General features: G+C 48.5%; 1 protein-coding gene across 1 annotated transcript in view; it reads left to right on the top strand.

Annotated features, from left to right (window-relative positions):
• Positions 1 to 15,971, top strand: part of TRPM5 (transient receptor potential cation channel subfamily M member 5) — a 473,179-nt gene that overhangs the window by 443,513 nt on the left and 13,695 nt on the right. Inside the window, exon 23 of the mRNA XM_069625407.1 lies at positions 13,001 to 13,091. Coding sequence (XP_069481508.1) covers positions 13,001 to 13,091 — 91 coding nt within the window. The remainder of the gene's footprint in view (positions 1 to 13,000; positions 13,092 to 15,971) is intronic.

Here is a 15,971-nt window from a genome sequence, read left to right as displayed (position 1 = left end):
CTCCAGGGATATTACCAGCTGCCTAGAAGCCCCTCAAAGCCCCGCCGATCTGTGCCCTGCAATCCCTGACCCTCCGTTGGGCTGAGTAATTATTTGGTATTCAGATGAGTTTCATACATATCATCTGCTTGTTTGCTTCGTAATCTTTGGGAAACTAAACCGCCTCTATTGAAATCCGCGAGGCAATCTGCCTCTAAAATGGGCGCTGCACCGAATATATCCAGCGCCTGAACCTTTCCCACTGAGTGTCTGTCTTCCTTTGGCCCGCAGGAGCGAGGGGATTGGCTGCTGCTCACTACCTTTAGCCATCCACCAATCGCCGGCAGGCGTGAGCCGGCCCACGAAGTAAGGCCCAGGAAAGAAGGCTTCCTGATGGAGCTGACCGAGTGTGCCGCGCTGCGAGCTGCTCCAGGTCTCTAAGCCCCCCATGCTCCGTCGTCGACACATCCTCACTTCTGCAGCCTGCAAGTTCTCCTACTGGCCTGACCTACGGCTATCTGAGACATACATGGTGAAACCCTGCCTTTCTCTTCTGCATAACACTGTCCATGTATGCCCTACTGCATTGCGATCACTGCAATACGGTGTTCAAACTATTAAGAGGCTACTAGCACAGATTCCATTGTCATAAAACGCTGCCTCCATCATAGGTATAACCTTCATAAAGTTAACACAGCGATTGGTCTAAGTAAATGTGCCCATGTTACTTTCATGTTTATCACACCACGTAACGCTTGTATAATGCTCCACAACTACACATGCAATTGTAATCCACTTACAAATGATCTACCTGTACCAACAATGCACCCACATGATCTATCCTATGCTGTACCGAAACAACCTTAGTGCATCTATTGTGCGCCGTATCCAGTCTACACCTAATTTAGCCCTTCTACTATGTTAACACTGCATACGGCACCTGGCCCGTATCTTACGTACACACCTAACATTGGGAGACCATCGTGTTTTGCGCATTAGCCTATCCTCCTACTAACCGATGTTGTATACCTTATCTAGTTTCGCTCTTAGCCTATTCTCCTACTGTGTTAGCATTGCATATTGTAACTAGCCTGTGTCTATGCCTATTGTGCTACCACTGATCACTATATTTAACATTGCATTAGCTTCCGCCTTGGACTATTCTCCATTTCCAATGTATACCATATCCAGCTCGCTCACAGCCTATACACCTACTGTGTTAGCACTGCATATTGCAACCAGCCTTTATCTATTGTGTTAGCACTGCATATTACAACCAGCCTCTGTCTATTCCTGTAGTGCTACCACCGATCACTGTATTGAACATTGCATTAGCTTCCACCTTGGACAATTCACCAAACATTGTGATCTTGTGCACTGTACCGAGCCTGCATTTCTATTGTATACCATATCCAGTTCATTCATAGCCTTCTCCTCCTATTGTGTTAGAACTGCATATTGCAACTAGCCTGTACCCATCCTCCCACTGTGCTACTACTGAACACTGCATTGAAGATCGCAATAAGCCTCCATTTTGGACTCAACCAAACATTGCGTCAATACTGGGTACTGTACCTAGCTTGGAACCCTTACCTAACAGTGCTATTACTGTGCCATGCATCTAGCCTACCAATCACTAAAATGCAGATGCCATTAAAAAGCTAGATTATGTACACCATACTCCTTAAATTCCCACTACTACTTGCCTTTACCAGGACTGCCATCTGGCAGACCTCAGAGCTAGACCCCATCGAGCAACAGTTGTGCCCCAACATGATCCCAACTAAAACCATAGCTCCCTGGATTAAAGCCACCCCTTTCTTATCAGCACTAGCCACCCCTTTCTACCAGCACATATTGGATGCCACACTCTTTCCTACCTAAACTACACATAGACTCATTAAGGAGTAATAAGAGTTCAGCACCCAATCCCATTACAAATAAGGGTCCAATAAGTCTCACTACAGACTTACCTACCACCAGCCCTAGCTCCAATGACAGAAATCTTAGACTTCACGCCAGGCTACCTTTGCACTACCAGTCTGCATCTAAAATCTACCATAACAAACCTTGCCTAAAAAATAAAAGCAACCACCCCAAGGGGTTCCCAGCCACCAAACCAACCCAGAACTGTCAGAAAGAGAATCAGAAACAACCTAAAGCGGGCAACATCCCACCCAACAATCTTAAACCGTCCATCAAGGGAGCCTTAATAAATGCTAGGTCTTTAGTAGCTCATGCTACTGATATAGCTGACATCTTATCACATAATCTGGACTTCCTAGCAGTAACAGAATCTTGGCTGCATGCTGCAGCGGGCCCCTCACTTCTACCAGCAGTACCAGATAATTACTCTATCATTAGAGTGGGCAGACCCAACTCCAGAGGAGGAGATATTGCCATCTTCTTCAGAAATAAGTTAGACATGAGAATAGCTTCCTCGTCACCATTTTTCTCATGCAAACCTCTCTCAGTTATACTCCAAACATTGCATAAAAGCACTACTACAATCCATCTAATTTACAGACCTCCTGGGCCTACAGGCTCATTCGAGGAAGACATGATGACACTACTCTCCAACAACATCAAAACCACCTTGCAAACCTTAATTTTAGATGATTTCAATCTGGGTTATAAAGACACTAATGACCCCCCAGCAATTTCATTAGCCCATGTCTTGGCTGAACATGGATTTATACAAAAAATCCTCCAACCCACTCACGAGAAAGGAAGGACCCTCGACTGGATAGCAGACCTAAATTGCAACATCACAGTGAATGAGATCCTACCTCAATTATGGACTGACCACTACCTTCTTTCATTTGAGTTTAGCATTAGCAAACCCCAAACAAAACTTGCCCTATAGCACCACCGTGCCCCACCAAAAAAATAAACGTAGTATTACTGCCAAGGCAATTTTGCCTCTTGTAATCCCCACCTTAAATTAACTACTAAACACCAATGACCCTAACTTACTTGTAGACGCTTATAACTGTACCATGTATAAAGCATTAGACACAGTCGCACCTCTTAAAATGTGTAAAGGGAAACCAAGAGCCCATGTAAATTCCTGGTTTACCCCCAAACTAATGACGCTTCGCTCTTAAAAAAGAAAAGTTGAAACACTCTGGAAACATACCTCGTTGTCAGAGAACAAAACCAACCTAGCCAACATCTCCGCTAAATACAAAGAAGAGATTATCCATACTAAATGGGATACCTTCAACAATAGAATAAATCAAGCTGGGTCCAGCACTAAAGAGCTCTTCATCATCTTGAGAGAAATGGAGACGTCTAATCCACCCAGTGATTCATGCCTAAAAGACAAACTCTGGTGCACGAACATTCAAAATGCTCTCACAAACAAAATTGCCTGCCTGCAGACTAAAATAGCAGACAAACGGCGACACCTAATTAACTCAGCCTCAACTAAGCCGAGCCCAGCACCTCTCACCCTACAGCCCAAAGGCTTTACATTTACAAATGCCAGAGGTACAAAAAAATGATAGCTTCATTGAAACCTTCAAACTGCCAGGGCGATAGCTGTCCAGCATAGATTATGAAAGATGCGGCCAGAGACCTGGCCCCATTCATTACCAAATTAATCAACGCATCATTTTCAAGTGGCATTGTACCCAGTAACCTGAAGGAATCATGGGTACTTTCACTACTCAAAAAACAAACGCTAGACCCCACTATCCCTACAAACTATAGACCTATTACGACGGTCCCATTCTTGTTAAAAATCTTGGACAGGGTTGCATATTTGCAAATCCAAGACTATCTAGAGGCCAACAAACTCCTGGGAACTCGGCAATCTGGCTTTAGACCGCAACATGGGACTGAAACTGCCCTTATTGACCTAAAAAGTCAGATTGACAACTCAAACACAAAGGAAGACTTGCAATCCTGCTCCTCTTGGACCTGTCGGCGGCATTTGACTTGGTCGACCACAATGTACTCTGTGATCACCTTGCCTCACTAGCCCATTTTTCCAAGACCGCCATCACGTGGATTCAATCCTGCCTAAATAATAGAACCATGCAAGTCTCCTCGCCGTCTGCAGCAGCTGACCCCATTCCGATCACCTGTGGTGTGCCCCAAGGCTCATGTGTATCGCCAACTTTGTATAACATCGTTACAAAGCCGCTGTTTGATGAATTGGACCGTCTGGGTGTCACCTACACAAATTATGCAGAGGACACTTAGATACTCCTACCCCTTACAGGCATCTATGACACAGATGTACGTCATGTGAACGAAATCTACACAATCATTGAGGCATGGAATACCGTTCACGTCCTCTGCCTGAATGACGACAAAACGGAACTCCTCCTTGTGGGCTCATGAGCCAACGTAAACAAAATGAGTCCTAATTACGCTACTTTCAACAAAGATGGGAACAACATCCCAACAGCCAAAGAAGTAAAAACATTAGGCTTCTATCTGGACGCTTCCTCCAACCAAAAAAAACAAGTGAATACGACTGCCTCAGCTACTGCCTATACGGGCAAGTTGATAAGAGCCTGTAAACCTCTGCTGTCAACAGAAAGTTTTCTCATACTAGCAAGAGCACTCATATTGTCCAAACGGGACTATTGTAACGGTCTCTACTTAGGCACCAATAAGACTGTACTCAACAAACTACAAATAATGCAAAACAATGCTCTTAGAGCTACTTTAAATATACCAAGAAGAGAGCACATTTCAGCAACCAGAAAACACTCCAAATGGCTCTCTATAATAGAAAAGATTGAGCTTAAAACTTTATGCCTTATCTTCAAAGCACTGAACCATACAGCCCCCCGTACCTCACTGAAAAATGTACCTTGAGATCATCCACACAGATTACTAGATCATCTTACACATCTTGCCTGGTGGTCCCAAGATATAACCTACAAAGATCTGGAGGATCTAGTTTCCCGGTCATGGCTTCCCAACTGTGGAATTCCCTCCCATCTGACATCAAATCTATCCAAGTATTCTCCAATTTCACGAGAAAAGTCATTTCCTGGTTACTTAGAAAGAACTAGTTAACAATAACTTAGATTTCTTAAACAATTGAATGATCTGCTTGACTATTTTATACCTGCTTCATCTGTATCTGTATATTTGGTCTGCCTACACTTTAGTACAACTACCTCTCTACACTTATCTGGCCTGTTTCCTGGCCACGCAAAAACATACATCTGGATCTGTAACTTTTTAATACTGCCCATACTTGTAATATGACATGTGTAACCTACCTGTAACTGTTTTACTATGTCTATGCATGTACAAACTGTATCTTGAACCACAATGCCTATGTCTGTAACATTCTACATGCCTTAAGAGCGCCCAGCTACCCCTGGGTTAGGCGTGCAATATAAATAAAATAAACAAACAATATGCACACAGCAAGCATGAAATGTTTTGGAAAAAGCCCCTCGTTAACTGCATCTGTTGGAATTTTTCATTTGCTACCATAAAAAACGAATTGGAAACTGTATGGCTTTTTACACAATGCAAGCTAGAAAAAACACCATTTCAATCCATTATTTTTCGAGTAGTCTCAGGAGAACACCCACAAATCTCCCTTGGTTGGTTCGGCCTCCCTTGCTACTGTTATTCGATCACACATATTCGAGGCGAACATTTACGCCCCACTACTTCCAAAATTCACCAGCTGCCACTGAAGAGAATGTGAGGGACCTTGAAAGTTCTGCAGCAAGATTCCCGACACCATCACCAGATTAAGCTTCTCCGTAGTTATTCTAAATATCGGTGGCAGACACTTCTCATTTATAGATATGGTAGTGGCACAGGGTGTCATCGGCTGGAACAATCTAGTGGACATGCAATTGTAGAAGGGGACAAGTCATATTCAAATACATACATGTCAATCCACCACCTGCCTGTCCCATTGAGAGAAAAGCTGTGCCTCAAAATTCACCATGAGAAAACAGTGGCTGCCTGCACCACCACACCCACATTCTGTCTCCAGTTTCTTTGCCAACATTCTTTGCTTCCAGGAGAGCTGCAGTGTTGATGGTTGCTTTAAAATAAGACACGTTGGGTGGCGCTGTAGAGCAGCCCAAGATGGCTGCCTAGCCTTTCAGCTCTGTGCGGCCTCGGCGTTCATCTGCTCCCATCTGCGGTTCCCGACATTGTGAAGGACTATCGGCTGGCCGAGCTGTTTCTGCCACTGCACTAGACATTTTGTGCGATTTTGGTCTCGATCGGCCCACCTGGGACCTGGCTGACAGCCTTGTCAGATTTGGGCCTAGTATTCCACCCGGCCCCGGTGGTTGCCTAACATCCGGCCCTCCCGCCTGGCCTGCCTGACTTCTGGGTCCCCTCCCCGCTCCTGCTTCCCGCCGCTCTGTGTAATCGTGGCCGGCGCCTGGGGGTCCTGCTGCTTACGCTGCCACACTGTGGATGCCACCTGCTGCGTCAGTGATCACCGCAACCTCCCCGGCAGCGATAACACGGAGGATCTTATCGCCCCACTGCCGCGGCGGACCAGGTGAGCGGTGGCTGGAGCGGTGGGGGTCGAGACCTCTGCCCGCTGTGTGCGACCTTACGGGCCAGTACTATCATAAGTAAGCGGCCCTCACCATACTGTCTGCCCGCTTTCTCGCTGACAGTGTCGCCGCCTCTGCCCGCGCCCTCCTAAGGAAGATCCGGCTGGCGCCCCCGCGCAACCTGTACACATAAGGAGGCCGCGATCGCTCGCCATCACAGCCTTGCCACTCCACCGCTGACTCTCTGCTAACTGCAGTGGCCCCCCAACTGCCTTCGACCGCCTACCGCCACCGAAGGACACTGCGTTTGAGCCTGCTGGCCCCGGCCCTTCTCGGTCCTCCATCCTACTCATAAGTGGGCCCTCACTGCAACCGGGCCCACCACGACGACAATGCCTAGCAGAAATAAGGCGGGGGCCCAAGGAGGTACAATGGACAAGTATGCTAAAGCGGTCCCTTGAGATGATCCAGCCAGCACATCATCGCCCCAGGACGAGCCAGACTTGACCCTGCACCGAAGGGTCGGAGGCCCTGACCTCACCCTGCTATTGGAATCTATGGCTGAAAACTTTGCCTCCTTCCATGAGAAATTAGACGACATCAATGCTAATGTCGCCTCGCTTAAAGCTCAAGTGGACCAGGCGGGATCGAGGATCAGCGAGGCTGAAAATAGGATCTCAGTGAATGAAGATGGCATCACCACACTCCAGGACACTGTGGCCTCCCTAACGCGCGACATGAAAGGTGTCAAGGCGAAGTGTGACGATCTGGAGTCGCGCTCCCGTAGGAATAACTTGCGCATCATCGATGTACCTGAGAATGCCCTTAAGGGGCGGATGGAGGACGCAGTGGAGAAACTCCTCAAGGACCTACTGGACGACCCTGCCCTCTCTCTGTATTTCACGGTCGAGCGGGCTCATCGGGCCGTGTCTCCGCGCCCCAGACCCAGCGACATCCCCAGACCCATTATCGCCAAGATTCTCAACTACCGCGACAGAGATCTCATCCTCCGCCTGTCGCGGGAAAAGGGAGACCTGCGATTTGAAGCCCATACTGTTAGAATCTTCCCGGACTTCTCACTGGCGGTGCAGCAGGAAAGGCGCCAGTTCTTAGGCGTCAAAAAGTTGCTCAGGGAGCGCAACGTCCTCTACGCCATCTTGTTCCCGGCACGACTAAAGATTACCCATGATGGCAAGATGATCTTCTTCACTGTCCTTGACGAAGCGGTGAAGTTCATAGAATTACATATACCTCTTCCAGGGCCGCGAGGCGACCACACGCCATAGACTACACAGCCCACGATTTTATAAAAATGTCCACGGATCTATGACTTTCGATGTGTTGATGGCAACCCCACCGTGTCCACTCAGTAACTGCGGCCTCCTGCCATGTGTATGCAGGCCACAGGCTAGCTCCTAAACTGCTTCCTTGTCTTCTCCCCCACTTGGCTCCTGTAGCTATCCCTGTGCCCGTCTCTCTCTCGCGATGTCAACTTGCCAGAGGGTACTCTCTGGTCTCAGAGGCTGTCTGTGATACCTGTTTTACCGCAGCAACACATTCGGGACAGCATCTGCTGCCCCACATCAAGCCACAAATGCCGGCCGCACGGCACCAACGCCCCCCTGTTGCAGTTGCAATGTTTGCTTTCGCTTTTATTTTGTTCTTCCTATTGACTGGCCCCTGTTGGGCTAGGATGTGGCCCTATCCACTTTGGGTCTGGTCCTCTGACCTCTGGTTTCCGGTCGAAGCAGGCCCAAAAGGGTTCAGGTGTGTTTTGGGGTGGGAGGTCTGCACTGCAGGTTGGGGTTGGGCAATGAGGGTGGGGGGTGGCGTAATTGGGATTGTGTTAACAGTTAAAAACATGGCTGAGAGACGCATGACTTCAACTCAACACTACTATGTACACGGCAAGTGCATAAGGAAAAATCCTAACGAATACTACCACTGGGATGTTCCATAATATGTCGCTATGGTTCTGAACATTGTCACATGGAATGTTTGTGGCCTCAGCAATTTCACTAATGCCAGCAGAATAACTTCCTATGCCCAGCGACATGGCGCCAAAATCCTCTTTCTCCAAGACACCTATGCTCTAGGGCGCTTAGCAGCTTGTCTTGCCCCCACGTGGGACAACAACAGATTCTATACGAAGTACTCCACCCAATCCAGGGGGGTCCTAACTCTAATCCATAAATCAGTCCAGTTTTCCCTGCGCTCCAGCCACATTGACCCTGAGGGTAGATACGTGATCCTCCATTGCTCACTCACTAATCTGGAATGCCTCCTAGTGAACACATATGCCCCTAACTTTGATGCCCCTGAGTTCTTTGATGCCATCACCACCACGCTTCTGAAATATATTGGGATTCCCATCTAATGGGGCGGTGACATGAATTTGATCCTAGACAAAGACCTGGATAGGTCCGTGACAGCCCGCAGAGCCCCATCACGCGCAGCCCATAGGTTACACGCCCATATTGACACACTGGATCTCAGGGATGCATGGAGAGCTCTCAACCCACAGGTTAGAGAGTACACTTTTTACTCATCGGTACACGATAGCCTCTCCAGGATCGACCTTTTCCTCGTATCGAGTTGCATGATGGGCAGGGTCACAGAGACCAAGATATTACCGCGCACACTATCGGACCATTCACCGGTAACACTCCAGATAACACTGAGACACGACCAGCCCCCACGTTCCTCTTGGAGATTTAAGTCGGAGGCCCTGCTAGACATAGGGCCCCATCACGACTTCGGCGGTAACCCTTAAATTCGGCGGTAGCGCTATTACCGCCAGATTTAAGGGTCCGCCGAATCAGGGCTTTGGCGGATTTCGCCCCAGCTTTGAGCTGGGGGGAAATCTGCCGAAAATGTGCGCTATTACCGCCGGCGGGAAATCCGCCAGCAGTATTAGCGCGAAGATTCCCCATTGAGCTCAATGGGGAATGGGGCATTCCCGAATGGGCTCAGTGGGGAATGGGGACTTACATTACCGCCGAACTCGTGATCCGGCGCTATTAGCGCCGGGGAGTTCGACGGTAGGGCTAATACCGCCCGCGTTAATAGCGTTACCATTACCGCCCAAGTCGTGATCAGGCCCATAGTCTTTAAAGCCGATATCCTAGCTGATATCAACACCTTCTTTGAGTGCAACAACAGGCATGACACCTCCGATGGAGTGCGCTGGGAGGCATTCAAGGTCTTCATCAGAGGGATGTGCATATCTAGAAAGGCTGGGGTCCTCAAAGCCATAACGAATAGCTTGCAACAGTCAGAAGCAAAACTAAAAGAGATTGAGAGGGTATATGCCACCTCCCCTTCCCCGACCACACTGGCACAGATTAGAGCGGAATTAGAAACGTTCGAGTCTCACGCCCTAAGAGAAGTTCGGTACTTCGCCCGTCCTGTGGCGGCCAGGAAGTATGGTGAGGGGGACAGGCCGGGTAGGACACTATCCAGACTGGTCCGAACTGAGGGGGGCAGGAACCGCATTGATTGCGTCAAGGACACAGGAGGCACCATGTGCTGGTCTGACCAGGATATCCTTGGGGCATTCACCACATTCTACATGACCTTGTATGGCCCCCAGCAAGAACACAGCCTGCAAGACACTGACGCCCTGTTAGATCAAATCCCCATGACCCTCCTCTCCCACGCGACCAGCGACCTACTTGAGGCCCCTATCACCCTCGATGAGATAACCACGGTCATCTCGAACTGCCCTAGGGGCAAAGCGCCAGGCCCGGACGGCCTCACCTCAGAGTTTTACCGGGAGCATGTAGCCATTCTGGCACTCAGACTCCTGGAGGTGTGCAAGGAATCCCTAGAGTTAAACATCCTACCCCAATCCATGCATGAGGTGCTTATAACTGTATTACCCAAGCCAGGTAAACCGTTAGACGAATGTGGGTCCTATAGGCCCCTTTCTCTGATTAACACAGACACAAAAATATTTGCCAAGATCATTGCCAATAGGTTTCTCCCCATTATGCTCCACTTAGTCCACCCTGACCAGAGTGGCTTCGTGCCCGGCAGATCCACTGCCCTTAATATCCGTCGCCTGTTCAATGTTCTGGCTAGAATTGACCCCAACGCACAGGCCGTGGCGGTCACCCTCGATGCCCAGAAGGCATTTGATATGGTGTCCTGGCAATACATGTGGGCGGTGCTCCACAAAATGGGAATTGGCCCACGCATGAGGTCGTACATCAAACTCCTCTACACAAGCCCCGCAGCCAGAGTCCTGGTCAACTCCAGGTCCTCGGCCCCCTTTGCTCTCCACAGAGGTACTCGCCAGGGCTGCCCGTTTTCTCCGATACTCTTTGCGCTCGCTATAGAGCCCATGGCTGATAACGTTAGGGACAAACATACGCGTAAAGGTATACGTGATACTCCCGAGATCATTTCTCTAAATGCCGACGACGTGCTCCTATATATTAGAGACCCAGCTGCCCACCTAGACCCGATATTGAGAGACATAACCAAAATTGGCACTTTCTCGGGCTTCTCCATAAATTATTCCAAATCTGAAATCTTCCCGCTCACCCAGACCACCACACAACCGCCCTGCGAATTCCCCCTCCGATGGTCACCGAGGGGCATCAGGTACCTTGGAGTGCAGGTGTCCCTCACTAAAGATTCACTGTTGGCTGACAACTATGCGGCTGTGGCGCAGCTTGCTGAGGCTCAAATGTTAAAATGGCGTAGTCTTCCACTCTCTTTGTCGGGTAGACTATCTCTAATCAAAATGATTATGGTCCCCAAATTTCTCTACGTCTTCACAAATGTGCCGATCTGTCCCGGAAAGCGATATTTCAGGAATTTACACGCTGCGTGTGCCTAATTTCTGTGGCACTCGGGCGCGGATCATAAGAAATGGCAACACATGACCCTTCCCTATGGTAACAGGGGTTTCACTGCCCCTGATTTTGCCAAATATTGGACAGCTGCACAGGCCCAATACGCCACATACTGGTAGACGTTCTCCGACCCCCCCCCCATGTCAAGCTCGAGAAACTAGCGAGCGAGAGCGTTAACACCCTCTCCCTCATCCTCCATCACACATATCACACCGATGCCCCGGCAGACCCGGTAGCGGCCACTGTCAGGGCCTGGAAATACATCTTGCAGATACAACCCGACCACCACCCATACTACAAATGGCTGCCCATGTGGCAGTTCCCGGGCCTCAGCCCTACACATGATAAGCTTTTAATGAAACACTGGCATGATCTGGGCTATTGGGTCCTGACCGACTTTTACCCTGACGGGAAGTTTATCACTCCGCAGACGTGGCTACCCGGACACCTGGGTACTGCATTGGAACCACTACAATACTACATGCTGAGGGCGGTGTTCCGCGCCTGGTGGTCCTCATACCCAGATGAGCCCTCAGACTCACCTGAGATCCAGTATATATCCAACTCGGCTGGTGCCAGGGGGATAGTGTCCGCGCTGTACAAATTGTTGATGGCTGACACCACAGACGTGCCAGTCAAGGCGCGAGATACATGGAGTGAGGAGCTGGGCCTCCCCATCACGGACGCAATGTGGGAGAAAATGTGCACACACACTCGTACCACCTCTCTGAATGCCAGGCATAGGTGCATGCAATACAAGCTCCTTAACAGACTATATTACACACCTCAAAGACTGGACAGGTTTGCACACACCCAGGCCTGCACCTGCCCTAAGTGCGGTTCTCCTGCTGCAGATCACACTCATATGTTCTGGTCCTGTGACGCGCTGGGCCCATACTGGAAGACCATAATTGAAGCTGTCTCAGACATCACAGCGTCCCGTATCCCTTTAGAACCCCTAGCTGTACTGTTCGGCCTGTGGGACAGCCCGGAGCTGAGGAAAATGTCTAGGTTTCTCAATGTTGCCACCATAATAGCCAAAAAATGCATATTACAATGTTGGAAGCGCAAATCCCCCCCCCCACATTCAAGATGTGGATGAGGGCCCTCACCTGGACTCAAGCGTGCGAGGAGGACTACATCAATACCCTCCCGCTGGCCTCCCGTCCCAGGAATGTGTGGACGGAATTTTACACATATTTAAATAACAAAGATGACTTAGAACTATTGTCCTCCCCTCCTCCAGGTGATGTAAACTAATCCACTGCTGTGCCGCCTGAATCCGAGCAATGGCCCCATCGGTACCTGCTCAACATTCCTATGTATTGCACTGCCATGTGTGTATCTGTTACTCTTGCTATGCTGTATAATGTGTTGATTGTCTGTTTTCTCACCATGCCAATAAAGAAAAGTTTTTTTTAAAAATAAGACACGTTGTTTACAGATGTTGTTGCGATGGTGGCCAGTATTGTATCTGCGTATTTCCTGAATGCTTTCACTTTAATTTGTATTAGTCAGGTTGTAAAAAAAAAAGGCATAAAGGATGGCAATGTTTCAAAAGGTTCTAACATTTTAGAAAACAGTTTCGACTTAAACGACTTCCGCGCTGCAGAATGTTAAGAGGGAACAAATGTATGTGCCTATTCTTTTTTACAGATTGACTATTGCTCTGCTGTTATTTCCTGGTTGGCTGATATGTTAACCAAAAACAATCTTCTGCACAACAGACCAGCGCCAAGATATTCAAGTAAGATTTACTTTAAAGCAATGCTATCTGTACAATGTTACTGTGGAATTTCAGCAGGGCACACCTGACTGGAAATGGAAACTGCGGTCATAGCTTTACCTGAATGGGTTGATTTTGAACTACTACAAACATACGCTGTAAATGGAGGACGCTGTCAGGCAGTAGATTCATAGAGTTGGAAAACATATAGGACAATAACTTTGAACAGTAAACTTTATTCCGAGCAACTAGCAGTAATCAAGCTGGCAAGACTTATGTACGCACGCAGATGGTAATGGCTACCCCAGGCAGAAGGATTTCCACCAGCTATATATATTATAGCTAAGAGTGCCTCAGCTGAAGGTATTGAGGCACGGATCTTCAAGATGGTCTTTCAATGCATACATGAAAGATGAGCATTACAATTATTATCAGTTTCCAAAATCCTCCATTGCTGTGAGGAGGAGTACACATTCAAACCTTTCACTGCACCATTCCCATGTGCCTATCACCAAGGCAGCACAAGGTTCCGCTAGTACCCATCCCATCATCCCGGCTTACCGATCTCTGCAAAACTGGTTACCTCTGCAAAACTGAAGAGTGGTGACTAGAAGGTTTTGAATTAATCATCAGTAATGGTGCTTCTCCGGGCAGCCCTCCATACCATCCTTCTTCTGCCTACCTTGCCATTATAAGGGGAAAGCCTGTATGCAAATCAGGCCTCACCCAAAAGCAGTCAATCCCAAATTGCTTGGCTACATTCCATCTCACGAAACCGCAAGCAATCCCTGCTATGTTTTGGCCTTGTTGGGCAGTGTGACTGAGGTGTAGTTTGGGCCACTGGGTTCACAAAGAATGGTTTGGAAAGTTGCCCAGAGAAACGCCAGAAGTTATGGCTCATTTAAAATCTTACAGCCATCATTCTTCAGTTTTGAAGATGTTGACTACCTCTACACAGCTTCCAAGGCTGAGTCATTTCAGGTGTGCCAGAAGGTTCCATGTCGTTTTACCGACAGGAATTCCACCCAAAAAACCTCATAGAATTTTGTTCATTTTATTTGGGGTGGTTCCCCCCCTAAAACCACCTTTCCCTATACTAGTCACCCTACCCCAGGCCACTCCCGGCCCCCTTTTAACCTCTTAACCCCTTCCCCTATATAATTAGATTCGTTTTTTGGGCGGAATTCCTTTCTACCTAAATCACTTCGAAGGAATTCCTGTCGGCAAAACGACTAGATACAGTGCCAGAGTCACTCACTTTCACATGTAACAGGCACTCTTATAATATGTACAAGCTCTAAAAGAGACTATTGTTAATGAGACACACCCTTTAAAGCTGGTATAATTGTGGGGCAGAGAGGTGCCTTTACAAGTCCTAGTCTGCCTGGCTCGATACCTGACACAGCATCTCTTAAAATATGCATTTACATGGACTGTTTGGCATAAGGTTGGTCCCCATGTGTAAAGGCAGCAGTGGGCTGCAATACAGGAAGACATGTATTAGCTCCACAGTGAACTGAAGCATTTACATCATATTTCTTGTTGTCTATTCAGCCACTCTATGTATTGTAGGTCTGTTCAAATGTAAAGTCCTCTCCTTGCTTGCTGTCCCTACACACTCACTCGACGCCTGACAGTGCTTAACAAGCTAAAACTTTCTGGGGTTTTGAAGTTGGGTCAATCAGACGAAAGGTGTCTTGTACTGCAGAACAGGCTGATCCTTTTCAAGCCGTTTGTGACTGATTGTGGTCTGCTGTTCTGTTGGCAGCAATCAGCTAATAATTGGTGACATTGATACTACAATGAATTTCCATTAGTTGAAAAGTGCCAGGATAAGGCATGGTCATTACATATTCTTTTGGGTTTCTTTAGCGACACCTCCTTTAAGTAGAGTGATAACTGCTCAATGAGGCTTATTAACCCTTCCTGGACTATAGCAGCATCGTGTGCATCCAATGTGCAGAACTAAAGATGTTTTATCTGTGTTTAGGTGCATATTGGTAGCCTCTCGCCACTGGCCCAGGCTACAAAGATGCCACCTCACCTTTGCAGAACCCCCACCGCCAACAGACCCTGGAAAGAAGTAACATATCGAAGATAATATTACTGCATACAAACATACACATTGGGCGGACGCTCGAGAACCTGAGCAAGATGACGGCGGGCTGAAAGAGCTCTGACGGTGTAAAGCATGAGAAGGCGACTTCTACCCCTCCAGACACAGCAAATCATATAAAAAAGGAAACATCTGGCGGAACCAGAGCAGAAGAGCTGGGCGACCCCTGGGGACGAAATAAATAAAAATCGCACAGCGATTCCCGAAATAACAGCCATTGAAGAAACCGCCGCAGCACACCATGGCGGACAACAGCGCATGAAAAAGGTGCAAAAGCAAATGTAAATGAGAGCGCCAGGCAACTACCCGGTGCCGTAATAACCTCAGCAATACAGGACATTGGGACCCGACAAGATCACAGCCTGACCCTCCGGCAACCGTTCTGACATTGGAGAACCAGGAAGCAAGGGCCCCCCGCAGCGGGAGCGACAGCGCAGCGGGCGGTGTCTGCTGACACTAAGATACGAAGCAGGTGCAGATCTTCATCAAACCTACACCCAGAGCAAGGGGCGCCGAGGAAGACTGAGCCCGCCTTGCTGCCCCGGGCACCCACATCTACACTAAGGCCCGCTGAAACTGTGGCGCACACAGGACCACACACAGGCGGGCTGGAGGGTGGCCGTGGCACCACCCGTCCTCAGACAAGACACCGTAGGGGCGATGCCACCTCTACCCCCAAGTAAGTCGAGCACATGGTGGGGGCAGGGACTTATGAGGTGGACATATAATCTGCAACGGCAGTAAGGAGGCACAGAGACCCTGCCCAAACACACCCCCACCCCTGA

Source organism: Ambystoma mexicanum, chromosome 11 (genome assembly GCF_040938575.1).
Source record: "Ambystoma mexicanum isolate Mex_15411 chromosome 11, UKY_AmexF1_1, whole genome shotgun sequence".
Taxonomy (NCBI): Eukaryota; Metazoa; Chordata; class Amphibia; order Caudata; family Ambystomatidae; genus Ambystoma; species Ambystoma mexicanum.
Note: the sequence above shows the minus strand (reverse complement) of the source record. Positions and strands in the feature narration are given on the sequence as shown.